The sequence below is a fragment of the Salmo salar genome, chromosome 21 (assembly GCF_965601325.2).
Source record: "Salmo salar chromosome 21, fSalSal1, whole genome shotgun sequence".
NCBI classification, from domain to species: Eukaryota; Metazoa; Chordata; class Actinopteri; order Salmoniformes; family Salmonidae; genus Salmo; species Salmo salar.
The window spans coordinates 36,252,302-36,279,087 of record NC_138311.1 but is presented as its reverse complement, the minus strand read 5'-3'; the positions used below and the strand labels follow the sequence as shown (position 1 = coordinate 36,279,087).

Genomic DNA, 26,786 nt, shown 5'->3' with positions numbered 1-26,786 from the left:
TCTGCAACGTCTGATGTTTGGAAATTCTTTGGCTTTGAGTTGAATTCCTTTAACACTATAGTGGCATTGGCTGTGCTTAAATGTTTTGTTTTCAATATATCAAATTGATTAATATGAAATGGAATCCAAATAGATAATTTCTGGGTTTTTTCTGACATTGTCTTTTCCAGAGACAATTATGAAAATGAGGATCTTCTGCATGACAACTCAGCCACTCTGATGTTACCGTTGAGATATGGCGTGGATGTAAGCGTCCATGGGTAAGACATTTATTTACAGTAACAAAGACAGTTCCTCGCTCTTCATTAACAGTATATATAAACATCTCTTATTGTACTTCATAAGCTAATTACTGATCTCCCTTGCAGGTTTGTGACCCCAACATCCTTTGTATTTGGTGACCAGGAACCTACTCCAGTTGATTGCTACACAGAGACATTCAACTACACTTACAAGGTTTGTACTATAGGGATACAATATAACATTGTTTTCTAACAGAAACTGATGTGATCATTACAGCCTAGTTGGAGTATTTGAATGACTGACTGACTGACTGACTGCCTGAGTTTATATTGACATTGTATCGGTGTGCCTTGACAGGTTGTCAATATCGGTCCAAGCAAATCTCTCAACACGGAAGTTGAGATTGATATTCCCAAAATACTATCACCATATCCATACAGATTACTCCACATTGCAGATTTTCAGGTAAGTGTGTGATTGATTGATGAAAAATACCACCCTTAGCCGTGGTATATTGGCCATATACCACAAACCCCTGAGGTGTCTTATTGCTATTTTAAACTGGTTACCAACGTAATTAGACCATTAAATAGTACATTTCTGTCAAACCAATGGTATACGATCTATTATAAACTGGGTGGTTCAAGCCCTGAATGCGGATTGGCTGACAGCCATAGTATATCAGACCGTATACCACGGGTATGACAAAACACTTATTTTTACTGCTCTAATTACGTTGGTAACCAGTTTATAATAGCAATAAGGCACCTCTGGGGTTTGTGATATATGGCCAATATACCACGGCAAAGGGCTGTGTCCAGAACAGCCGTTAGCCGTGGTATATTGGCCATATACCACACCCCTTCGGGCCATATTGCTTAAATATACCACGGCTTTCAGCTAATCAGCATTCAAGGCTCGAACCACCCAGTTTATAATCACCAATATCTAACTTATTTTCTTTCCTCATCTGTTAGACCTCTCTTGGAGAATGCTCCATTAAAAATGGCTCCATCACAGTAGAAGATGATTGCGAGGTGCCACGGTCGTCTTTAATCAAGGAACTGGTCTTCTTCTTCTCCAAAACCAGCAAACGCAAAATGGTAGATACCTCCCTCTCCTACTCCTATAATGTATACTGCTCAAAAAAATAAAGGGAACACTTAAACAACACATCCTAGATCTGAATGAAAGAAATAATCTTATTATTATCTTACATAGTTGAATGTGCTGACAACAAAATCACACAAAAACAATCAATGGAAATCCAATTTATCAACACATGGAGGTCTGGATTTGGAGTCACACTCAAAATTAAAGTGGAAAACCACACTACAGGCTGATCCAACTTTGATGTAATGTCCTTAAAACAAGTCAAAATGAGGCTCAGTAGTGTGTGTGGCCTCCACGTGCCTGTATGACCTCCCTACAACGCCTGGGCATGCTCCTGATGAGGTGGCGGATGGTCTCCTGAGGGATCTCCTCCCAGACCTGGACTAAAGCATCCGCCAACTCCTGGACAGTCTGTGGTGCAACATGGTGTTGGTTGATGGAGCGAGACATGATGTCCCAGATGTGCTCAATTGGATTCAGGTCTGGGGAACGGGCGGGCCAGTCCATAGCATCAATGCCTTCCTCTTGCAGGAACTGCTGACACACTCCAGCCACATGAGGTCTAGCATTGTCTTGCATTAGGAGGAACCCAGGGCCAACCGCACCAGCATATGGTCTCACAAGGGGTCTGAGGATCTCATCTTGGTACCTAATGGCAGTCAGGCTACCTCTGGCGAGCACATGGAGTGCTGTGCGGCCCCCCAAAGAAATGCCACCCCACACCATGACTGACCCACCGCCAAACCGGTCATGCTGGAGGATGTTGCAGGCCGCAGAACGTTCTCCACGGTGTCTCCAGACTCTGTCACGTCTGTCACGTGCTCAGTGCGAACCTGCTTTCATCTGTGAAGAGCACAGGGCGCCAGTGGCGAATTTGCCAATCTTAGTGTTCTCTGGCAAATGCCAAACGTCCTGCACGGTGTTGGGCTGTAAGCACAACCCCCACCTGTGGACGTCGGGCCCTCATACCACCCTCATGGAGTCTGTTTCTGACCGTTTGAGCAGACACATATACATTTGTGGCCTGCTGGAGGTCATTTTGCAGGGCTCTGGCAGTGCTTCTCCTGCTCCTCCTTGCACAAAGGCGGAGGTAGCGGTCCTGCTGCTGGGTTGTTGCCCTTCTACGGCCTCCTCCACGTCTCCTGATGTACTGGCCTGTCTCCTGGTAGCGCCTCCATGCTCTGGACACTACGCTGACAGACACAACAAACCTTCTTGCCACAGCTCGCATTGATGTGCCATCCTGGATGAGCTGCACTACCTGAGCCACTTGTGTGGGTTGTAGACTCCGTCTCATGCTACCACTAGAGTGAAAGCACCGCCAGCATTCAAAAGTGACCAAAACATCAGCCAGGAAGCATAGGAACTGAGAAGTGGTCCCCACCTGCAGAACCACTCCTTTATTGTGGGTGTCTTGCTAATTGCCTTTAATTTCCACCTGTTGTCTATTCCATTTGCACAACAGCATGTGAAATTTATTGTCAATCAGTGTTGCTTCCTAAGTGGACAGTTTGATTTCACAGAAGTGTGATTGACTTGGAGTTACATTGTGTTGTTTAAGTGTTCCCTTTATTTTTTGGAGCAGTGTATATAGTTACAGTATGTAGCAGTGTTGGGGTCAATTCCATATTGATGCAGTCATTTCAGGAAGTAAATGAATTGGAATTCTTATTTTCCTCTCATCTTTTCAATGAGGAACATTTACATTGTTGTTTACTTCCTGAGTTGAAATGGTATTGGCCCTAACCTTATTATGTAGCAGTGCTGTATTCCACTGATGTTGATGTTTTAAAATGAAATCACAAGTGTTGTTTCTCTCCATAGTTCTGTGCTCACGGAGACGACCTGTGCCTGACTCTGGTGTGTAGACTAGGAGACATGGACATCGGGAAAGAAGCCACCATTCAGATGGAAGTGAAGCTCAACCCCACCGTTCTACAGCTCACACCGGTAAACACTTCACTAATGCTACACTTTCAAATCTCTTAAAATGGCAACATGAATCATAATTTCTTCATTGAGGATATTAAAGTGTTCTAATGTAATAAAATAAAGTCTTACCCTCCCTCTCCTCAGGGTCGTCATGGAGTGATGCTGATAGAGAGTACTGGCATCATCACATCACCAAGGGAGGACCCTCACACCATCCTATTACAGCAGATCCCTATCGCTCAGGTAAGAAATGATAGGCCTATACAGTAGTGATACATTGGCCTTATACAGTAATCTTTTGGCGGATACCATGTCACTGTTCCACAATGGAGATCACTCAAGTCCAAGTCCATGCACTTGACACATTTATGAAATTGTTTATTCCAGTTACTAAAATAGCTTATTCCAGTAAAAACTTATGTCCGCTTGGATTGATGAGGAATTGAAAAATTGTATGGTTGAGAGGGATGAGGCAAAAGGTTTGGCAAATAAATTGGCAGCACAACCGATTGGCAAATGTACTGCAAATTGAGAAATCATATGTGACTAAACTGAATAAAAAGATGAAACTATACTATGAAACAAAGATAAATGATATAAAGAATGATAGTAAAAACATGACATGCGCAACAAATGCTGACACTACACATCCAAGTATATCTGACCAAATTATGAAAGACAAGCATTGTAATTTAGATTTCCGTAAAGTGAGTGAAAAAAATATTGTTTTCTATCAACAATGACAAGCCACCGGGGTCTGACAACTTGGATGGGAAATTACTGAGGATAATAGCGGACGATATTGCCACTCCTATTTGCCATATCTTCGATTTAAGCCTACAAGAAAGTTTGTGCCTTCAAGCCTGGAGGGAAAAAAGTCATTCCGCTACCTAAGAATAGTAAAGCCCCCTTTACTGGCTCAAATAGCCAACCAATCAGCTTTGAGTAAAGCCAGTGTGTCTATGTGTGAGGATGACAACACTATACACGTCAGCTACTACAGTGACTGGAATGACTGCAACACTTAACAAAGAGCTGCAGTAAGTTTCAGAATGGCTGACAAGGAATAAGTTAGTCCTATATAACTAAAAGCATAGTATTTACGACAAATCATTCACTAAACCCTAAACCTCAACTAAATCTTGTAATGAATAATGTGGAAATTGAGCAAGTTGAGGTGACTAAACTGCTTGGAGTAACCCTGGATTGTAAACTGTCATGGTCAAAACGTATTGAAACAACAGTAGCTAAGATGGGGAGAAGCGCTGCTCTGCCATCTTAATAACACTATCAACAAGGCAGGTCCTACAGGCCCTTGTATTGTCGAAACAGGACTACTGTTCAGTCGTGTGGTCAGGTGCCAGAAAGAGGGACTTAGGAAAATTGCAATTGGCTCAGAACAGGGCAATACGGCTGGCCCTGGGATGTACACAGAGAGCTAACATGAATGATATGCATGTCAATCTCTCCTGGCTCAAAGTGGAGGAGAGATTGACTTCATCACTACTTGTATTTGTGAGAGGTATTGACACCCATGCATACCCCTCAAGACATGCCACCAGAGGTCTCTTCACAGTCCCCAAGTCCAGAACAGACTATGGGAGGCGCACAGTACTATATAGAGCTCTGTTCCACATCAAGTAACTCATGCAAGCAGTAACATTTGATTTAAAAACAGATAAAAATACATCTTATGGAACAGCGGAGACTGTGAAGCAACACAACACAAGTATACAAACACACGATAACATACACACTATACACACATAGATTTTGTGTTGTAGATATGTGGTAGTAGAGTAGTGGCCTGAGCGCACACACTTAATGTGTGGTGAAATATGTTGTGAAAGTATTGTAATGTTTTTAAAATGGTATAACTGCCTTCATTTTGCTGGACCCCAGGAAGAGTAGCTGCTGCTTTGGCAGAAGTTAATGGGGATCCATAATAAATACAAATACAAATGTCCTGGTAGGGTTAAGAAGTGTCAGGAAATTGCCTATGCAACCTCCGAGTGCCTTACTGTTATAAAACGCTGGATTGTAGTGTCCATGTTAGGACAGTGGTGGAAATGACAGGACATTTCCGACCTTGTCTGATGTCCAGGTCATAGATGTACAATGTAATACTAGTGCACTGTAATAACGTTTTATTTCATTCTGATGTTCCAGGTTGTGTTGGAGGCCCACTTCAACCAGAAGCCTCAGGCAGCAGTGGAGGCATTCATCATTGTAGGGAGTCTACTGGTGGGACTCTTGATCCTGGCCCTGCTCATCTTCGCCCTCTGGAAGGTCAGTAGGACACCTTCAGCTTTTACGCTACACACAAAATGGCATACAAACACACTGCATTCTTTTCCCTCTCATCTGAAACCAAACCTTGTTCTTTCATTCCCAGGCTGGTTTCTTCAAGAGACAATTTAAGAAGGAGATCAGGAGAGATAGCTGGGACTATGTACCAAAGAATGAGAAGACTGAGAGTATATCCTAAGAGTGTACTAATACAGAATGGTTCTATACTACAACACGAACTAACTGCTGGGGAACAACTTCTCTACTAAAAGGCCCATTTTGATTGAGATCATCCAAACCCAAGGGAAAGAACTGCAGGACAATTCAAACGTTTGTGGCTCAGAATCTAGGAATCAACAAAATGATGTAATTTTTCTAAAACATGCAAGAGGAAAAACGTAAACTTTGTTGTCAGTGGGACAAATGTATTGCACTTTACCTCTGGGCTTGGTGCAGTGAGACTATAGAACATTGGACTGCATACGTGGAATGTACATTAGAACATGGGCTATGTGACCTCACAAGAACAGGCCCATCATTCCTGTTTTTATTCCCCACCAAGAACTCAGGATATGAAGCGGAACATTCCATGGTCTTGTTCAATATGAAACAGGCATGAAACAGAAGAAAACGCTCCAAAACAGAGTGAAACAGGGAGGTACTTTCTGTGCCTGTCCATGAATTAAGAACCGTTCATTTTACGTAGCAAAACATTCTCACATACCTGACTACTTGGATTCGGTCTGCTGTACAAAATGTTTATGAATGCACTGCTGAAGCTTTTCTCTATGGATAGGAAGTCTATTTGTATATAATGATATATACACATCTATATGCCAAATCTATCCTCATTAGGTGTGTATATACTGTGTATATAGATATATCAAGAGGACCTTTCTTTATCACCATTTTTAAACATTTCCTTTTTTATCTTCATGCTATGGGTAGGGAGGGGAAACAGCCTCAAACTGTCACACATTTATTGTGAAACTAGTTCTCACTACAGTGAGAAACCATCAGACTGAAAGAAGGAACGTTTATTCTGGTTGATCTGTGAGACCCAGCGAGAGCCTCTGCCGAGCCGTACAGCCTAAACCCATGTTTCATAGAAATGAATAGGAGCATCTCACACTCTGCAAAAGTTACGTGTCCAGTGTAGCAGACCGGTAAGACCAGTACCTGCACCCCGCATAGGTTTTTATTCTTCAATTTGTATTTTTGCTCACCAGCTTATGGAGTGAATGGGACAGAAGGTTTAATGGTTATAATATAGAACTGAAGGTAACAGAAGGATGAGGAGGTCAGGGAAGTGTCATCAGTGAAAAAAGACATCTGTTCACTGACTCACTCACTCACTGAATGACACATGCCACTCCTCAAGGGGACAGCACCCTGTGTGTGTGTGTGTGTGTGTGTGCGCGGTGTGTGGTGCGGGGGGGGGGGCGTGGGCGTGTACGTGGCGTGCGTTTGCGTGTATGCATTATAATGTGTGCGTACGACAGCAACTCATACACCATGGCAGCAGAAGTTTCCAACACAGTCAGAAATGAAAAATGAAAGAGCTTGTTCTTCAGAAATGACTCAAACGTTCCTCAAATGGAACACGGAACACCGGCCTTACCTTTTGGAACATTTTCATCCCTTTGGATTTGTGTTGGAATCTTTGGATTCTGTGTTCTTACTGTAGCTGTGAGGGATTGGAACATTCAGGTTTTGGAGAGATGGTAGGCTATGATGATGGTGGTGCATGCGGAAGAGTAACATGTTTTTACTGCTTGAATTTTCAGGGAGTCAACCTTTCCTGACCAAGTTGTCAGTTTTGACAAAAATAAAGGGGGCACATTCCACATTTCTATAAATTGAAATCATTTTTTATTTTTAATAAATAAGTGTGTGGCGTGTAAAAATGGACAGATAACATTTTGTTTGTCAACACATTTCACTTTGGTCTGATAATTTATGTAATTGTGCACTGGAATGTATTATTATGTTGTCTTTGCTTTAATATAAATCAACTTTTTCTATTTAATGTGCCTGTCTGTCCTCCATTTGGTTATTTGATGTCTAACATTCAAAGATGTACAGTAGTAAAGCCTGTAGGTGACATTCAGTGATAGTGCAAACTGAGGTGCGTATAGACAACCCCTACATACATACAGTTTTAGGTTGTGTGTAAAGACTCCTCTCTTGTAGATAGTTTAAACTGTAGACAGTCTATACACTGAAGACAGTTTATTGTAAAGCAGAGTAGGAAAGACTATGTTACATTCTGTGGCAATGCCAGTGGAGGTTGGTATGTGTATAGACCCATCCACCCTTTAGACAGCTTTAAAAGGTATTGATTCCGCTCTACATACAGTGTTAAATGCAGCTGCACTTGATGTGTGCCTCCTCTGCCTCCTCGATGTCCACTCCAAACAGGGTCAGGAGTTGAGGATGTAACCTGGTGGTGAAACAAACAGGGTCAGGAGTTGAGGATGTAACCTGTTGGTGAAACAAACAGGGTCAGGAGTTGAGGATGTAACCTGTTGGTGAAACAAACAGGGTCAGGAGTTGAGGATGTAACCTGGTGGTGAAACAAACAGGGTCAGGAGTTGAGGATGTAACCTGGTGGTGAAACAAACAGGGTCAGGAGTTGAGGATGTAACCTGGTGGTGAAACAAACAGGGTCAGGAGTTGAGGATGTAACCTGGTGGTGAAACAAACAGGGTCAGGAGTTGAGGATGTAACCTGGTGGTGAAACAAACAGGGTCAGGAGTTGAGGATGTAACCTGGTGGTGAAACAAACAGGGTCAGGAGTTGAGGATGTAACCTGGTGGTAAAACAAACAGGGTCAGGAGTTGAGGATGTAACCTGGTGGTGAAACAAACAGGGTCAGGAGTTGAGGATGTAACCTGGTGGTGAAACAAACAGGGTCAGGAGTTGAGGATGTAACCTGGTGGTGAAACAAACAGGGTCAGGAGTTGAGGATGTAACCTGGTGGTGAAACAAACAGGGTCAGGAGTTGAGGATGTAACCTGGTGGTGAAACAAACAGGGTCAGGAGTTGAGGATGTAACCTGGTGGTGAAACAAACAGGGTCAGGAGTTGAGGATCTAACCTGGTGGTGAAACAAACAGGGTCAGGAGTTGAGGATGTAACCTGGTGGTGAAACAAACAGGGTCAGGAGTTGAGGATGTAACCTGGTGGTGAAACAAACAGGGTCAGGAGTTGAGGATGTAACCTGGTGGTGAAACAAACAGGGTCAGGAGTTGAGGATGTAACCTGGTGGTGAAACAAACAGGGTCAGGAGTTGAGGATGTAACCTGGTGGTGAAACAAACAGGGTCAGGAGTTGAGGATGTAACCTGGTGGTGAAACAAACAGGGTCAGGAGTTGAGGATGTAACCTGGTGGTGAAACAAACAGGGTCAGGAGTTGAGGATGTAACCTGGTGGTGAAACAAACAGGGTCAGGAGTTGAGGATCTAACCTGGTGGTGAAACAAACAGGGTCAGGAGTTGAGGATCTAACCTGGTGGTGAAACAAACAGGGTCAGGAGTTGAGGATCTAACCTGGTGGTGAAACAAACAGGGTCAGGAGTTGAGGATGTAACCTGGTGGTGAAACAAACAGGGTCAGGAGTTGAGGATCTAACCTGGTGGTGAAACAAACAGGGTCAGGAGTTGAGGATGTAACCTGGTGGTGAAACAAACAGGGTCAGGAGTTGAGGATCTAACCTGGTGGTGAAACAAACAGGGTCAGGAGTTGAGGATCTAACCTGGTGGTGAAACAAACAGGGTCAGGAGTTGAGGATCTAACCTGGTGGTGAAACAACTGAATCAGTTACAGAGGTTTTAAATGTCCCATATGTGACTGACATAACAGTACTACTAACTGTCTTCTACTTCAGTGAAGCAATTCTTGGATACCGGTTTTAAATTTAAATATATGATCGAAAAAAGACTAATGGTTAAATTACACTGAACATGACCTCTAAGAACTGTCTTTGAGGAGTGTAAATTTAACCCAGAGTAATATGACCATGAGATTACAGGTAGGGCTATACTTAGTGAGCAGGGGTAGGTCATTGCCTTGGTAACATGTTATTTGAGACAGGGTTTGTATCCAGGTTGAAGGTCTATCTGACAGTGTAGTTGCTATGGGGCTTTAGACCAGCAAAAGGATAGAGTTCTACCTACTACATCGGCCAGTGTTCACACAGCGTCTCAGAGTAGGGCTGCTGATCTAGGATCATGGAGGGCTTTGGGTCAGGTCAAGAACAGGAGCTGTACCTGATGAGCAGCTCTGAGGGCACCTCCAGTAGGTCTCCGTCTATGTTCCAGGGGTAGGCCCCCTCGGAGGAGATGATGGGCGTGTTCTTAGAGTCATACTCTCCATTGTCCTCAGCGATGTCATCAGACCAGCTGCTCTGAGAGCGGGGGCGGAGCCTCACAGCCCACACCGTCTGCGTCTCCACGAAGGAGAAACTGAACTGGGGAGGAGGAGGAGGAGAAGAAGATTATATTATTGTCCAATTGTATACAAGGAGGATCCAACATCCCTCCCTAGGACCTCCAATAAGCTTTTAGAGGGAGGCGAGGAATAGAGGAAAGAAGGACTGAGAGAACAAGACCATCGTCTCAGTCAGTAGCAACTCCAACCACTAGGGGGCAATGATGCACAGCATCCCCAACAAGACAATTCCCTACACAGTAATGACGCCATCTATGACCCTGGTCACAGAGGTTCCATCCTGTCCTTGACAACAGTTCAGTTCAGTTAAGCCATCGTAACCATGAACATAGTACATATGAACGCCCCAGCATATCATTTGTTCATGAAGTAAACAGGGAGGACATGGAGGGGGACATGGAGGGGGACATGGAGGGGGACATGGAGGGGGACATGGAGGAGGACATGGAGGGGGACATGGAGGGGGACATGGAGGGGGACATGGAGGAGGACATGGAGGAGGACATGGAGGAGGACATGGAGGAGGACATGGAGGAGGACATGGAGGGGGACATGGAGGGGGACATGGAGGAGGACTGGGTCTAGACATGATAGTAGAATATTTCCGACCTCAACTGGTTTATGTTCTGACTTCCCATCTGGAAATTGATTTTTCAAGAGTAGTTTTTCAGACGTATCCCAGACATCGTTCAAATCAAATTAAAACATTTCAATAGAAGTCCGACTATAAATAAACTCTGGGCTGTTTGTTTGTCTGAGTCATAATTGAATAATTTCCATTTCCTGCTTGTATTCATGGGAAATAGCCCAATAACATAAACATTAGTCAGAATTTCTCCCGGACAGATGGACAGTTAGCCAGTCACACAGCCAGCCAGTCACACAGTCAGCCAGTCAGCCAGTCACACAGTCAGCCAGTCACACAGCCAGCCAGTCACACAGCCAGCCAGTCACACAGCCAGCCAGTCACACAGTCAGCCAGTCACACAGCCAGCCAGTCACACAGCCAGCCAGTCACACAGCCAGCCAGTAGCATGTCGTACAGCACCCTATACCTCCAAATGTATATTTAGAATGTAGGTTAACAAACATGCTTAGATTAGATTGTGTTGGATGGAAAAAGGGGACAGACGGGCTGCTGGCCTCTGAAATGGACTAATCTATATAAGCCTGAAAAGTGTTTTAGGGAAATCTGACAATCAGCGACTCATTTGACTTGACAGTATGCTAATTCCACTTAAAATTGTATGGACGCTAACTCCATTAGTGACTGCAGGATTTCCTCTGTGTGTGTGTGTGTGTGTGTGTGTGTGTGTGTGTGTGTGTGTGTGTGTGTGTGTGTGTGTGTGTGTGTGTGTGTGTTTTTGCATATATGCCTGCGTGTGTAACTTCGTAAGTACGTGGGTGCATTTATTTGTGTAAGGAAGGAAGGGTGACCTGGTAACCTCACCTGATTGTTTACACTGTTGTATCTCTTCAAGTGTTTGATAAACTCTGCCCTGGAAGTGTTTCCTGCTGCGATCAGGGCCATGCTGCCATTGTTCAGTCTTACAGAGAGAGAGAGAGAGAGAGATGTATTTTTTTAAATATTTTCATATGTATACTACATTGCTGTGACCAATGCAATCCAAACAGGTTTTACACATGCATAGCAGGTTTTAGATACATCAGTCTGTGGGCCAATTCAATCCAAACAGGTTGATAAAGCAACAAATCCTATATTTTTCCTGTCATCTGTCACCATGCAGTAGAATCAAGAATGTCAGGAACAGAACAGAGAGTGGTATACATTAGTTCTACTTACACGTACTACTGTATGTGTTATTGTATACGGGTCAACTAATAGTCAGTTCTACAAACACTACTGTTTCTGTCTTGTGTAGTTAAGGTTGATGATGCTATAATAAGCAGTGGTTCCACTTCACTGTGTGGGGCCTGTTGCTCTACCACATGCTATATCATTACTGAGGCCAGTCTCAGACTGGAGCTGTCTCAAATGGCACTCTATTCCCTACGTAGTGCACTATACAGGAGCTTGGAAGAGACTTTTGGGGTTCTAAAAATCGGCGCACAGGGGGAACTTTTCCAGTTCAAAAAGGTTCCTTGAGGAACCCCTGTGTAAAGGTTCAAACCAGAACATTTTTGTGATAGGAGATTCAAACCTTTTGAGTAATATATAGTAGAGGTGTCAGCCTATCAGAAGATTAGAGGTGTGTCTTATTGGAGGCGTGGCATTGAGCTGGGTCTTTTTGTCCACCCGTTAGAGTAAATGACATTCCTGTTCATCATGTTCAGTTTGTACACCTCAAATTTGCAATCAATATTTATGCATTTTACAATATAATATAAATAATACTTACTTGGAATGGTTACCATGGTAACCATTCCAACTCTTGCAAAGGCTCTTGCGGAACTCATACACCTCTGTAAGACTGAAGCTACAAAACTGTCAGTGTTCAACCTAACAATACAACAGAACAGATGAACAGGAATTACGTTTAGCCCCACGGGTGGCCGAAAAATATCTATATGAAAGGCACGCCCCTATTAAGCCATGCTTCTATTCCAGTGTTCCTCCAGGAATCAGTTGCTACATTGAAACATTAAAGGTTCCTCCAAGAACCCCTCTACTAAACAAAGGTGCAAATATGAACCATTGACTAGCAATGGTTCCTTGAGGAAAACCAGAGTTTCCTTGAGGATCGCCAGGGTTCTTCAAGTCACCAGACATTCTAAGAGTGTAGGGAATAGGATGCCATTTGTCTAAACCACCTAGAAGTCCTGGTCCAGCAGTGCCCACAGATGCTCTGATCTTTAAGTCCTCGCTCTCTGCCACCCCTTGCCGCTCTCCCTAATAAGCTCTGCCACTCCGCTCTGCCCCCCCTAATAAGCTCTGCCACCCCCTGCCGCCCTCCCTTAATAAGCTCTGCCACCCCCTTTAATAAGCTCTGCCACCCCCTCTGCCCTCCCAATAAGCTCTGCCACTCCCTTTAATAAGCTCTGCCACCCCCAGCCTGCCCCCCCTTAATAAACTCTGCCACCCCCTTTAATAAGCTCTGCCACTCCCTTTAATAAGTTAGAAACCAATATACACAGGCAGTTAGAAAAGCCAAGGCTAGCTTTTTCAAGCAGAAATTTGCTTCCTGCAACACAAACTCAAAAAGGTTCTGGGACACTGTAAAGTCCGTGGAGAATAAGAACACCTCCTCCCAGCTGCCCACTGCACTGAGGATAGGAAACTGTCACCTCCGTTAAATCCACTATAATTGAGAATTTCAATAAGCATTTGTTTACGGCTGGCCATGCTTTCCACCTGGCTACCCCTACCGCGGTCAACAGCACTGCACCCCCCACAGCTACTCGCCCAAGCCTTCCCCATTTCTCCTTCTCCCAAATCCAGTTAGCTGACGTTCTGAAAGAGCTGCAAAATCTGGACCCCTACAAATCAGCCGGGGTAGACAATCTGGACCCTTTCTTTCTAAAATTATCTGCCGAAATTGTTGCAACCCCTATTACATTTAACATTTACATTTAAGTCATTTCGCAGACGCTCTTATCCAGAGCGACTTACAAATTGGTGCATTCACCTTATAATATCCAGTGGAACAACCACTTTACAGTAGTGCATCTAAATCTTTTAAGGGGGGGGTTAGAAGGATAACTTTATCCTATCCCAGGTGTTCCTTAAAGAGGTGGGGTTTCAGGTGTCTCCGGAAGGTGGTGATTGACTCCGCTGTCCTGGCATCGTGAGGGAGCTTGTTCCACCATTGGGGTGCCAGAGCAGCGTTTTGACTGGGCTGAGCGGGAACTGTGCTTCCTCAGAGGTAGGGAGGCGAGCAGGCCAGAGGTGGATGAACGCAGTGCCCTTGTTTGGGTGTAGGGCCTGATCAGAGCCTGAAGGTACGGAGGTGCCGTTCCCCTCACAGCTCCGTAGGCAAGCCCCATGGTCTTGTAGCGGATGCGAGCTTCAACTGGAAGCCAGTGGAGAGAGCAGAGGAGCGGGGTGACGTGAGAGAACTTGGGAAGGTTGAACACCAGACGGGCTGCGGCGTTCTGGATGAGTTGTAGGGGTTTAATGGCACAGGCAGGGAGCCCAGCCAACAGCGAGTTGCAGTAATCCAGACAGGAGATGACAAGTGCCTGGATTAGGACCTGCGCCGCTTCCTGTGTGAGGCAGGGTCGTACTCTTCGAATGTTGTAGAGCATGAACCTACAGGATCGGGTCACCGCCTTGATGTTAGTGGAGAACGACAGGGTGTTGTCCAGGGTCACGCCGAGGCTCTTAGCACTCTGGGCCTGTTCAAACTCTCTTTTGTGTCGTCTGAGATTCCAAAAGATTGGAAAGCAGCTGCGGTCATCCCCCTCTTCAAAGGAGGGGACACTCTTGACCCAAACTGCTACAGACCTATATCTATCCTACCCTGCCTTTCTAAGGTCTTCGAAAGCCAAGTCAACAAACAAATTACCGACCATTTCGAATCCCACCCCACCTTCTCCGCTATGCAATCTGGTTTCAGAGCTGGTCATGGGTGCACCTCAGCCATGATCAAGGTCCTAAACGATATCGTAACCGCCACCGATAAGAAACAATACTGTGCTGCCGTATTCATTGACCTGGCCAAGGCTTTCGACTCTGTCAATCACCACATCCTCATCGGCAGACTCAATTGCCTTGGTTTCTCAAATGGTTGCCTCGCCTGGTTCAACAACTACTTCTCTGATAGAGTTCAATGTGTCAAATCAGTTGTCCGGACCTCTGGCAGTCTCTATGGGGGTGCCACAGGGTTCAACTCTTGGGCCAACTCTTTTCTCTGTATACATCAATGATGTTGCTCTTGCTGCTGGTGAGTCTCTGATCCACCTCTACGCAGACGACACCATTCTGTATACGTCTGGCCCTTCTTTGGACACTGTGTTAACAACCCTCCAGACGAGTTTCAATGCCATACAACTCTCCTTCCGTGGCCTCCAACTGCTCTTAAATACAAGTAAAACTAAATGCATGCTCTTCATCCGATCGCTGCCCGCACCTGCCCGCCCGTCCAGCATCACTACTCTGGACGGTTCTTACTTAGAATATGTGGACAACTACAAATACCTAGGTGTCTGGTTAGACTGTAAGCTCTCCTAACAGACTCACATCAAACATCTCCAATCCAAAGTTAAATCTAGAATTGGCTTCCTATTTCGCAACAAAGCATTGCTTCACTCATGCTGCCAAACATACACTCGTAAAACTGACCATCCTACCGATCCTCGACTTCGGCGATGTCATTTACAAAATAGCCTCCAATACCCTACTCAATAAACTGGATGCAGTCTATCACAGTGCCATCTCTTTTGTCACCAAAGCCCCATATACTACCCACCACTGCGACCTGTACGCTCTCGTTGGCTGGCCCTCGCTTCATACTCGTCGCCAAACCCACTGGCTCCAGGTCATCTACAAGACCCTGCTAGGTAAAGTCCCCCCTTATCTCAGCTCACTGGTCACCGTAGCAGCACCCACCTGTAGCACGCGCTCCAGCAGGTATATCTCTCTGGTCACCCCCAAAGCCAATTCCTCCTTTGGCCGTCTCTCCTTCCAGTTCTCTGCTGCCAATGACTGGAACGAACTACAAAAATCTCTGAAACTGGAAACACTTATCTCCCTCACTAGCTTTAAGCACTAGTTGTCAGAGCAGCTCACAGATCACTGCACCTGTACATAGCCCATCTATAATTTAGCCCAAACAACTACCTCTTCCCCTACTGTATTTAATTATTTATTTTGCTCCTTTGCACCCCATTATTTCTATTTCTACTTCGCACTTTCTTCCACTACAAATCTACCATTCCAGTGTTTTACTTGCTATATTGTATTTACTTTGCCACCATGGCCTTTTTTGCCTTTACCTCCCTTATCCTGGAAGGATATTGACCTCATCCCGTCAGTCACTTAATTTGCTCACATTGTATATAGACTTATTTTTCTACTGTAATATTGACTGTATGTTTGTTTTACTCCATGTGTAACTCTGTGTTGTTGTATGTGTCGAACTGCTTTGCTTTATCTTGGCCAGGTCGCAATTGTAAATGAGAACTTGTTCTCAACTTGCCTACCTGGTTAAATAAAGGTGAAATAAAAAATTAAAAGCTCTGCCACTCCCTTTAATAAACTCTGTCGCTCCCTTTAATAAGCTCTGCCGCTCCCTTTAATAAGCTCTGCCGCTCCCTTTAATAAGCTCTGCCGCTCCCTTTAATAAGCTCTGCCGCTCCCTGTAATAAACTCTGCCGCTCCCTGTAATAAACTCTGCCGCTCCCTGTAATAAGCTCTGCCGCTCCCTGTAATAAGTTCTGCCGCTCCCTGTAATAAGCTCTGCCGCTCCCTTTAATAAGCTCTGCCGCTCCCTTTAATAAGCTCTGCCGCTCCCTTTAATAAGCTCTGCCGCTCCCTGTAATAAGCTCTGCCGCTCCCTTTAATAAGCTCTGCCACTCCCTTTAATAAGCTCTGCCACTCCCTTTAATAAGCTCTGCCACTCCCTTTAATAAACTCTGCCACTCCCTTTAATAAGCTCTGCCGCTCCCTTTAATAAGCTCTGCCACTCCCTTTAATAAACTCTGTCACTCCCTTTAATAAACTCTGTCACTCCCTGTAATAAGCTCTGCCGCTCCCTTTAATAAGCTCTGCCGCTCCCTTTAATAAGCTCTGCCGCTCCCTTTAATAAGCTCTGCCGCTCCCTGTAATAAGCTCTGCCACTCCCTCTAATAAGCTCTGCCGCTCCCTGTAATAAGCTCTGCCACTCCCTTTAATAAGCTCTGCCACTCCCTTTAATAAGCTCTGCCACTCCCTTTAATAAGCTCTGCCACTCCCTTTAATAAGCTCTGCCACTCCCTTTAATAAGCTCTGCCACTCCCTTTAATAAACTCTGCCACTCCCTTTAATAAACTCTGCCACTCCCTTTAATCAGAGTCATTATGTGCTGATTAGTCCAGTTAGAAGCCTTTGACCTCGGTAGTCTGATCTCAATCCCAGAGGATTACCTGGAACTGGCTGGTGCGGCCCCTGTATGGCAATGGCCAGGCTGGGAGGCTGGGCTCCATGTCTACTGAAACACCACAGACATACTGACCCAGTTCACTCATTGGCTTATTTACTCACACCTAACACAGCATGGCATGGCAGCTCGGAATCACCAAGCCATTATCACTGGTCCAGGACTTAGGTCATGCACATTGCTCAGTCAACCACACACACATACTAGACATTGATGCAGGCTCGTATGCACTCACGCACATGTAGGGATTGATGCAGGCTTGTATGCACTCACGCACATGTAGGCATTGATGCAGGCTCGTATATGCACTCACGCACATGTAGGCATTGATGCAGGCTCGTATGCACTCACGCACATGTAGGGATTGATGCAGGTTTGTGTGTGTGTGTGTGTATTGCAGTCACACATGCAGGAGGTAGTTGTGATCAGAGAGACCCACATTCCTCATTTGCTTTTTCTAACATGTTTAATTTTTAGAAGACCTTGACATCGCTGTTGTTTTGTGTATATGTTGTTGTGGTTGTTGTTGTTGTAGTTGACTGTGATGTATTGAAAACCTAAAATAAAATGTTTGAAAGAAAGAGAGACTCACATACCTGGTGTTAGGGGCCAGGCCCCTGGGGGCCATGGAGCAGAGACAGGGGATGGCCATGATGCTGACGTTGAGGAACAGACCCCGGGTGGTCGTCCACGACTCTTCCTCTTCTAGAGAAGACCAAGGAGGGGGAGAAGTTTTAGTGAGGAGAGAGTTACACTAGAAGATGATATTTTGAAAAGTTCACATTGATAAACATCATCCATGACAAACTCACCCATGTCGTCCTTTAAGTACTCATTTCTGCAACAAAGAAAAAAACGGTTGTAAAAACAGTTTTGAAATTTGTTTTCAGATGCATAATTTTGTCTTTTGTCTTTCTGTGTGAAATTCTCCCCTCATATTTAGTCGGTTGATCTTCTACATCGGAGGCATTTTGGTTTCCTTCCAATGACCAATTAAGCCCACAGATGCCTGTTTTTAAATCAATTTCACACAGCTAAATACTATCAAACTTGGACTGCAGAGTCTAATCATCAGACAGACTTCTGTCACTTACTTTACTGGATCCAGCGTTTCAGTCTGGACCTTCTTCACAGGAAGATAGGACAACTCACAGTCTTCAGGCCTGCAATCAGACACAGACAGACAGAGACAGAGACACACACAGAGAGAGAGAGAGAGAGGAGAGAGAGAGAGAGAGAGAGAGAGAGAGAGAGAGGAGAGAGAGAGGGGAGGGAGGGAGGGGAGAAGAGTGCCAAAGAGAAGAGAGAGCGCAGACTTCAGATGGCTGGATTGGAGAAGAGGAGGGATGGTTCTCTAGAGACAGATTCATGTGTGATAAAGAGACTGCTCAGAAGGAAACCCTAGCTTTGATAGCAGGCTGGCAAGTCTCAGTCCCTGGAGAATTAGGCCACACTTTATGAGGGAACTGGTGTGTGTGTGTGTGTGTGTGTGTGTGTGTGTGTGTGTGTGTACACTGTGCATGTGTGTCTTTGCATGTGACTCTCTAGAGAGAGACTGTCTTACTTGAGTTTTGCCAGCGTTTTGATCACGGCAAACTCCCGTCTCTGCCCGGGTGGCATCCAGCGATGTCTCTCTGCCAAGGCCAGCGTCCGCCCGCCGAAACCAAACATGGCAGAGAAGCCGAAACGCAGAAGGCGACCCAGACAACTGAAACTACACACATCTACCTCCTGATGGTGGCCTGGAGAGACACACAGATTGGAAACAAAGACAGCAGAAGTATAGATATCACAGATATCAATGACTGTACAGTATGAAGTTGGCATCCCGATGCTGCAGCTTGAATGACATGTTTCTACTGGACAAAGTGTTTTCTGTCGGAGATGTATGGCATTCCTCCACTTCAGCGGTATGGCTACATTTAGTCCAGCATCAAAATGGCCAATTATTTACCTCTGGTTAATAACTTCCATTATAATCAGACTATGTCATAGCCATAGCTCTTGCGGCAATATAGGCTTCTGATGGTACAGACACAGGTCCCATCCTATTGGTCTACACACATTCCTGACCTCTTTCTGTCTCGCCCATATATGGCTCCCCGATCCCATACCTCATGAATATTCATTATGGTCTAAAACGTCCTGCCAGTTGGCCTTATTCACATGCGTAAATATTGCTTAATTAGAAAACCAACAAGCCCTATATCAGCCTGTCGTAAATACGCATCACCATGTCCTGTTGATGTCAGGTGTTCTGTGTTGTTGTTTACATTAGTTTGCCTCGAAGCCAAAAGGCTAGACATATTTTAAGACCAAAATAAAAACATTTGTCTGTGTGTTCATTTCTAATCAGGTGAGATTTGACAGCTTTTTGGAAGGAGGAAGGGTTCAGTCTTGTCAAAAAGACGACTTAAGAAATGTTTGTTTGCATTCCCTGAATAAGATGCTTAGACAGGGAGATAAACGATCAGATGCTGCTCCATATTGTTAACTCAGAATACAGTGTGAATTGTATGACATATTCTCACAGTGCTATTATATGTGTACAAGAATGTGAACACAAAACAGCTCATCCATCTACATAACCGCTGACAGAACTGGACTAAACTGGACTAAACTGCACAGCCTGGGTGCTGCTAGAAGTTTCACCTAGCTCAGTGTTATGGATTACAGCACCATATGGTTCATAACGTAAGACAGATGATTTAATGAAGAGTAGGTTTATCTCGTTTAGTTGAGGTCAGCATTGGGTTTATAATGGAAGTCTATTGTAGCATGAGTGATTGTTTCAATAGGATTTTCATTTGTACTGTACACACAATTTTCTGCATGGGATAGATGCTATTTTTCAGAACATTTCAAACTGATTTCAGTACACATTGTACTGCACTTATATCACAAAGACAGATAATGCAAGAAATGTATTGCTGGAATGTCCACATAAAGAGGATTATTTTCTATTGTTCTATGATTTTGAGTCTCTACCTTAAGCGCAACAGGAGAAACCTACCATTTCTATTTTGTGTGTCATGTTTTCCAAGCCCTACTATTATGTGTAATCCCTTGACACAATCCTCTTGTCTGTCAGGCTAAACCCAGACTCACACAGCACTGACAACACAACAGACCAGACAGTTAACTACCAGGAACTTCCAACTCCTTCCTCAGACAGACAGATGGCCCGACGGACAGCAAGGCAGACACAGACAGACAGACAGCAAGGCAGACAGCAAGGCAGACAGACAGACAGACAGCAAGGCAGACAGCAAGGCAGACAGACAGACAGACAGACAGACAGACAGACAGACAGACAGACAGACAGACAGACAGACAGACAGACAGACAGACAGACAGACAGACAGACAGACAGACAGACAGACAGACAGACAGACAGACAGACAGACAATAGCCTAAAAAGCAGATCACTGCAGTCGGTTGTGGACCAGCAGACCAGCCAACAGATGTATAGTATAGGTGTGTGTGTGTGAGAGAGTGTGAGTGCGTATGGTTTTAGGTGTTTGTATTCTATGTAACACCAGAACCAAGGCAGCTACTAGATTTATTAACGTTTATGTTCAGTCTGTCACAACAGACTCAGTGAGTGTGAGAAAGCCCTATCTAGTCATATGAGAAAAAAACGTGTGAGGGACAGAATGACAGCCCTTCCCTGTCGTTCTCCAGGGACTGGACATTCTTCAGGAAGACCTGTTAACCAGATCTAGACGACAATACCAGCAGCTCTGCTCAGAGCCTCCCACATCCCACAATGTCAGCTATAGAGCTAATTAAGGACTTTATGGAACTAATTAAGGACTTTATGGAACTAATTAAGGACTTTATGGAGCTAATTAAGGACTTTATGGAGCTAATTAAGGACTTCATGGAGCTGATTAAGGACTTTAAGCACCAGATTGCACCAACTACTAGTTCCTTACCGATCATTCTATTGTGGCGGAAGAGAACCTTATAATTCTGAAACTGATACTCTGTGTGTGGATCACACACACACACACGCACACACACGCACGCACACCGCGCTCACACACGCGCTCACACACGCACACTGCGCTCACACACCGCGCTAACACACGCACACTGCGCTCACACACCGCGCTCACACACGCACACTGCGCTCACACACGCGCGCTGCACACACGCACACTGCGCTCACACACGCACGCTGCGCTCACACACACGCGCGCTCACCGCACTCACACACGCGCTCACACACCGCGCTCGCACACGCACACATGCTCACACACGCGCTCACACACGCTCGCACACGCGCACACACACGCATGCGTGCTCACACAACTCGGTGGACTAGTAAAGTAAATATGCATGCCATTTACATATTAATCCAGTCAGTGTATATTTCAGCTCCATTAGGGAAAGGGGGAGACCTAGTCAGTTGTACAACTGAATGCATTCAACTGAAATGTGTCTTCCACATTTAACCCAACCCCTCTGAATCAGAGAGGTGTGGAGGGCTGCCTTAATCCACATCCACGTCTTCGCTGCCTGGGGATCAGTGGGTTAACCACCTTAACCCACTGTAAGGTCTACACCTGTTGTATTTGGCGCATGTGACAAGTAACATTTCATTTGATTTACTCAGGGGCAGAATTACAGATTTTTACCTTGTCAGCTCGGGGATTAAGTCCAGCAACCTTTCGGTTACTGGCCCAACACTCCTACCCGCCAGGCTGTTCCATTGCAGCTCTATAATCAGTAGTATTGTAGTGATGTCTACAGATGAAATGGGATAACACAGGAGAACATGAGAACGTACCCATGATGATGTGCATTGCAGCAGTAACAGGATGCCGTATGCCATGGACAGAACAGGCCACCACGTCAGTGGAGCCTGGAGAGAAAGACATGCACAACAGTAGAATACAAATGATACAGTCATCAAGCAATAGGTAGTTCTCACAGGGGAATGTCTTTACCATCCAGGTCGTTCGGCTATTCACTCATTCACTTACAGAATATCAATTCTCGGATTTCCCAAACCCATAATGGCTGACCTTATTATTGCAGAAGTAAGCCACCTGATTGTAGCAAGCTATCACGATTCACAGTGATACAAAAGATGAGGAAACATATGCAAACACACTGTATCTCACTTTCTGTAGAGGTTGGGTTAATAATGAACAAAATGAGCACTTTGTTAGAGGGAAGTCATTAACCTTAATATTGTCTGATGTCAATTAGGCCGAGTTTACCTTGCGGTCAGCGGTGGCCAGAAAAGAACAGGTGTCAGTGTGTTTGTACTGATTACAGACATAGACAAACACACAGGAGAGTGAGAGAGAGAAACAGAGACATAGAGCATGAGAAAGAGAGAGAGAGCAGAGAGAGAGAGAAAGAGATGGAGAGAGAGAGAGATAGAGCAGAGAAAGAGCAAGCGAGAGTGAGAGAAAGAAGAGAGAGAGAGAGAGACAGAGACAGAATGTTGTTTGTCACTTGATGAGTAGGCATTTCCTTTCATGCTGCTATCTGCCATGTTGTTTGCTCAGATGAACAGGATATGAGAACTGGTGTCTGTAAATGAGTAGGTCTATAGACAGACAGGCTGGGTGAGAAACTGACCTTTCCCGTCTCTCCTCTGACATGGTGGTGTGGATACCACGGAACACATACAGGAGGCATATTCAGACAGATTGGCTACAGAGAGATAGACCTCCCAAGTTTCTGCTTCTGTTATACTGTTACACCCCCCTCCCCCATCCCCCATCCCCCCTCCAAACCAACCCCTCACCAGACCCTGCTGTAATTACATTTGATAAGGGGATAAAGGGAATTTCAGCTATATTTTCATTCAGAAAAAATACAGAATGTCGATTAGTCATAGAATTTAATTAAAAAAATACATTGAAATGTGAGTTACATGTAATTAAGGTACTTAAAGTAGCTAATACATTTCTAAATGTTTAGAGGGGATAAGCATTGTAATTGCTTATTATGCATGAACTAATCATTTGCATAGTGTGATTAATAACCTCTTTACTCTATTGTCCCTTATAATCCAATATATCTACAGTGTAGATAAACGCCACCTGAGATTTCCCCAATACTACAATGGAACTAGTGTCGATGATAATATAGTATTTTACATCATCAGTTGTGTTAGCATCTATTGTTCCTAGCCATTGTTGTGTGTGGTGCTCACATTATCACCAGCGATGGTAATTCCACCCTCATTAAGTACCTCTTCCCAAAAGGCACACACTTGTTCATACTGCGCCAACAATGTTAATATCTCCACATGAACACTGTACATCAACCATACATACAACAGCACTACAGATGAAGAGAGAACATGCAGGAGGAAGGGGTGGAAGAGAGAGGTAGAGATAGAGAGACAGAGAGAGCAAATAAAGAGAGAAAGAGGAAGAGAAAAAAGAGAGTGAGAGAGAAATAAAATGTACTTGGAAGTGTGCAAGGCACTTCTGCAGAACAATTAACTTAATTAAGCAGACATCATGAATATTCATACGCCTGTTAATGTCTCCCCACCCTGGCTGGCAGATGAATGTGATGCTAGTCTAGTCAAGCATGTCTCAAAGAGAGAGAATAAGAAACCGAGAGAGAGATAGGGAGAGAAAGAGAGCGAAAGACAGACAGCGGGAGAGAGAGATAGGGAGAGAAAGAAAGCGAAAGAGAGAGATAGGGAGAAAAAGAGCGAAAGAGAGACAGAGGGAGAGAAAGAGAGCGAAAGAGAGAGAGAGGGAGAGTGAGATAGGGAGAAAAGGGAGAGAGAGGGAGAGTGAGATAGGGAGAAAAGGGAGAGAGAGGGAGAGAGAGACTGGAAGAGAAAACTAACGGCACCAACATTTTGGTGGTTTGTCTGGAATATCAAAGAAATTAATAGTCCCCCTGAAACCCTTTAAACCGGTCCAATTAATTTGAATCCTGTTGTTTATATGCTACACATACCAAACAGCTGTATAATATGTATGTAGAAATTAGAAATGGTTTCTTGATTAGCATGCTCAGTGCATTTAATTGGCCTTTCTCTAAATTAAATGTATTTGTAATCCTCTGTGTAACACTACTGATTCTGTTTCTTAAGTAAGATTACTGGATTATTATTTTTTGAAATTACGATGTAAAAGTTTGAACTATGACAGCAATAGCAATTAGTTAGCTCAACTTTAAAATCTCAGAAAACAAACAAATGCATTAAATGCAAGTGTGAGATAGATAATAGATATGGATATTGTTGAGACTATCTATATAATTGTTAACTTTGACAGTACCATAATACCACCTATCTTTTAAATTCAAATGGTGTAATGTTGATAAACTGTGGAGCAGACTTGTGTATTTGAGTATTTGTTATTTAAATACTTGTTTTCTGTGTATTTGTGTATTTTCTAATCATGGGGCCCGAATCAACTGCTTTTTCAATACTTTCCATGTGTATTTCCAAAAACATTCTAATGTTCAACTACTTCTGTTTTCAAATAAAACATATCAAAATACTTACTTACCAAATTACTTTGAAAGTAACTGAAATCCCCAAAACAGTATTTGAACACAGGGCTGATGTGGAGCTTGTTTATTACTTCCTTCAACAAAAGAGATATGATCACATCCCTCCTCAGTCTCAGAAGTGACCTTTTCCTGGTACAGCGGTATCTATTCCTCCTAGGGTGCCTGTCTCACCTCGCTCTCCTGTTTGTGATGGGAAACTGTTTACAAATACTCCATTGGGAAACCCACTAATGAAGAGATACAGTGACTTCTGAGCATCCAATTTGCAGGGGGTGCAGAGTTGGACGGCTTCCATCCTTGGCTGCTAACAGCAGCACTCAATTTTACCACCACAGCCTAGAATGACACATGAAGGTCAAACTGTTGGCTTAAAAAGCCAGACTGGCCCACGCCAGCATTGTTGATACCATCGCTGCTGGCTGTGGTGTGTAGGGTCATTCATGGCGTGTGTGTGTGGCTATGAGGGTTTAATCCACTAATAATTGGAGTGATGAGCTCTTTATAACCATCCACTGCATGAGGCTCAGAATCGGCTAATGTCTGAGCCACATGCATTTACAAAGGTTGATAGACTGCCAATGTTCACAATTCTAAAGTGCAGTAGAACGCTGTATAATCGTGGTTCCGTCTCAAATAGAAGGCAATTAGCTCCCAGTGCAATCAAACCAAATTAAACCAAATTAAAAATGATACATTTGCTTGAACGAACAGTGTTTTCAATAGAAGAAGAAATCACTCTCTCTATGGAAATGTCCTTGATATGGGATAATATTGAGATGTTTGTCAATTACATGGTTCTGAATACGTTTTGATTAGCTAAAAAATCATTTAGATCTGTTAGCACAATTTTACAGTACTGAAATGTAAGAATCCTCTGTCTGCTATGCTTCAAGAAAACATTTAGAACCCCCTGACCTCTATGGCCTGATGCTGTGTAGTAACATACAAACTAAAACCATTCAAACCAAGAGAAAAGCCCAGAGAAAAGAGAAAAGCTGTTCTAAATATTGCGGGAGGATTGAGAACAGCTGCAGAGGAGAGCGGTCAAGCCACCCTTGCTCCTCACCTGCTGGTGTGTGTGTGTGTGTGTGTGTGTGTGTGTGTGCGCCACCATCCTTGCTCATCACCTGCTGGTATTAGCCCTAGAGGAAGTGTTGCTCGGACAGGCGTGAACATGGAGTCTGTGTCCCTGCCTGCATCCATCTGGGCCCGGAGCAACAGCCCATGGGCCACCTCGGCCACCGAGCCATCCCCACCGACAACCACAACCCTGGGGAAAACACACACACACACACACACACACACACATATATACATGAGACACAGCACACACAAATCGCCACACACAAAAAAAATGTTTCTCAAGGGTTCTTTGGGAAGGGTGATGGTTCTATGCGGAACCATACTGAGAACCCTTTAAGCCCGTCAAAGGATCTTTGCATTTTTTTTTGTTGTGATAACTAAAACGAATTTCATATAAAAACCTCTATGGTTCCACAAAGAACCTTTGAGATTGAGAAAGGATGTTTATAGATCCATTCTCCATGAAGGTTCTATACTGAACCAATGGTGGAACAAGCTCCCTCACGACGCCAGGACAGCGGAGTCAATCACCACCTTCCGTAGACACCTGAAACCCCACCTCTTAAAGGAATACCTGGGATAGGATTAAGTAATCCTTCTAACCCCCCCCTCCCCCCCAAAAAGATATAGATGTACTATTGTAAAGTTGTTGTTCCACTGGATATCATAAGGTGAATGCACCAATGTGTAAGTTGCTCTGGATAAGAGCGTCTGCTAAATGACGTAAATGTAAATGAACCATAAAAAAGGGTTCTAAACTCTGCAAAAAAGAAACGTCCTATCACTGTCAACTGCGTTTATTTTCAGCAAACTTAACATGTGTAAATATTTGTAGGAACATAACAAGATTCAACAACTGACATATAAACTGTTCCACAGACATGTGACTAACAGAAATGGAATAATGTGTCCCTGAACAAAGGGGGGTCAAAATCAAAAGTAACAGTCAGTATCTGGTGTGGCCACCAGCTGCATTAAGTACTGCAGTGCATCTCCTCTTCATGGACTGCACCAGAGTTGCCAGTTCTTGCTGTGACATGTTACCCCACTCTTCAACCAAGGCACCTGCAAGTTCCCGGACATTTCTGGGGGGATTGGCCCTAGCCCTCACCCTCCGATCCAACAGGTCCCAG

General features: G+C 44.3%; 2 protein-coding genes across 3 annotated transcripts in view; one reads left to right on the top strand and one right to left on the bottom strand.

Annotated features, from left to right (window-relative positions):
- The window catches only part of LOC106582201 (integrin alpha-4), a 30,954-nt gene extending 23,348 nt beyond the window's left edge, over positions 1-7,606 (top strand). The window contains exons 21-28 of the mRNA XM_045704724.2: positions 171-260; positions 369-456; positions 601-708; positions 1,221-1,346; positions 3,181-3,306; positions 3,433-3,531; positions 5,458-5,577; positions 5,684-7,606. Coding sequence (XP_045560680.1) covers positions 171-260; positions 369-456; positions 601-708; positions 1,221-1,346; positions 3,181-3,306; positions 3,433-3,531; positions 5,458-5,577; positions 5,684-5,776 — 850 coding nt within the window. The 3' untranslated portion in view covers positions 5,777-7,606. The remainder of the gene's footprint in view (positions 1-170; positions 261-368; positions 457-600; positions 709-1,220; positions 1,347-3,180; positions 3,307-3,432; positions 3,532-5,457; positions 5,578-5,683) is intronic.
- cerkl (CERK like autophagy regulator) overlaps positions 7,427-26,786 on the bottom strand; it is a 99,580-nt gene continuing 80,220 nt past the window's right edge. The window contains exons 5-13 of one of the 2 annotated variants that reach the window (XM_045704725.2): positions 25,698-25,840; positions 21,860-21,934; positions 18,629-18,806; positions 18,159-18,227; positions 17,877-17,902; positions 17,661-17,769; positions 11,478-11,574; positions 9,847-10,046; positions 7,427-8,020 (exon numbers count right to left, since the gene is read on the bottom strand). In XM_045704725.2, the coding sequence (XP_045560681.1) occupies positions 7,939-8,020; positions 9,847-10,046; positions 11,478-11,574; positions 17,661-17,769; positions 17,877-17,902; positions 18,159-18,227; positions 18,629-18,806; positions 21,860-21,934; positions 25,698-25,840 (979 nt within the window). In that variant the 3' untranslated portion in view covers positions 7,427-7,938. Of the gene's footprint in view, positions 8,021-8,686; positions 9,251-9,846; positions 10,047-11,477; positions 11,575-17,660; positions 17,770-17,876; positions 17,903-18,158; positions 18,228-18,628; positions 18,807-21,859; positions 21,935-25,697; positions 25,841-26,786 lie in introns of those variants that run through there. The other variant, XM_045704726.2, reaches the window with a different exon arrangement.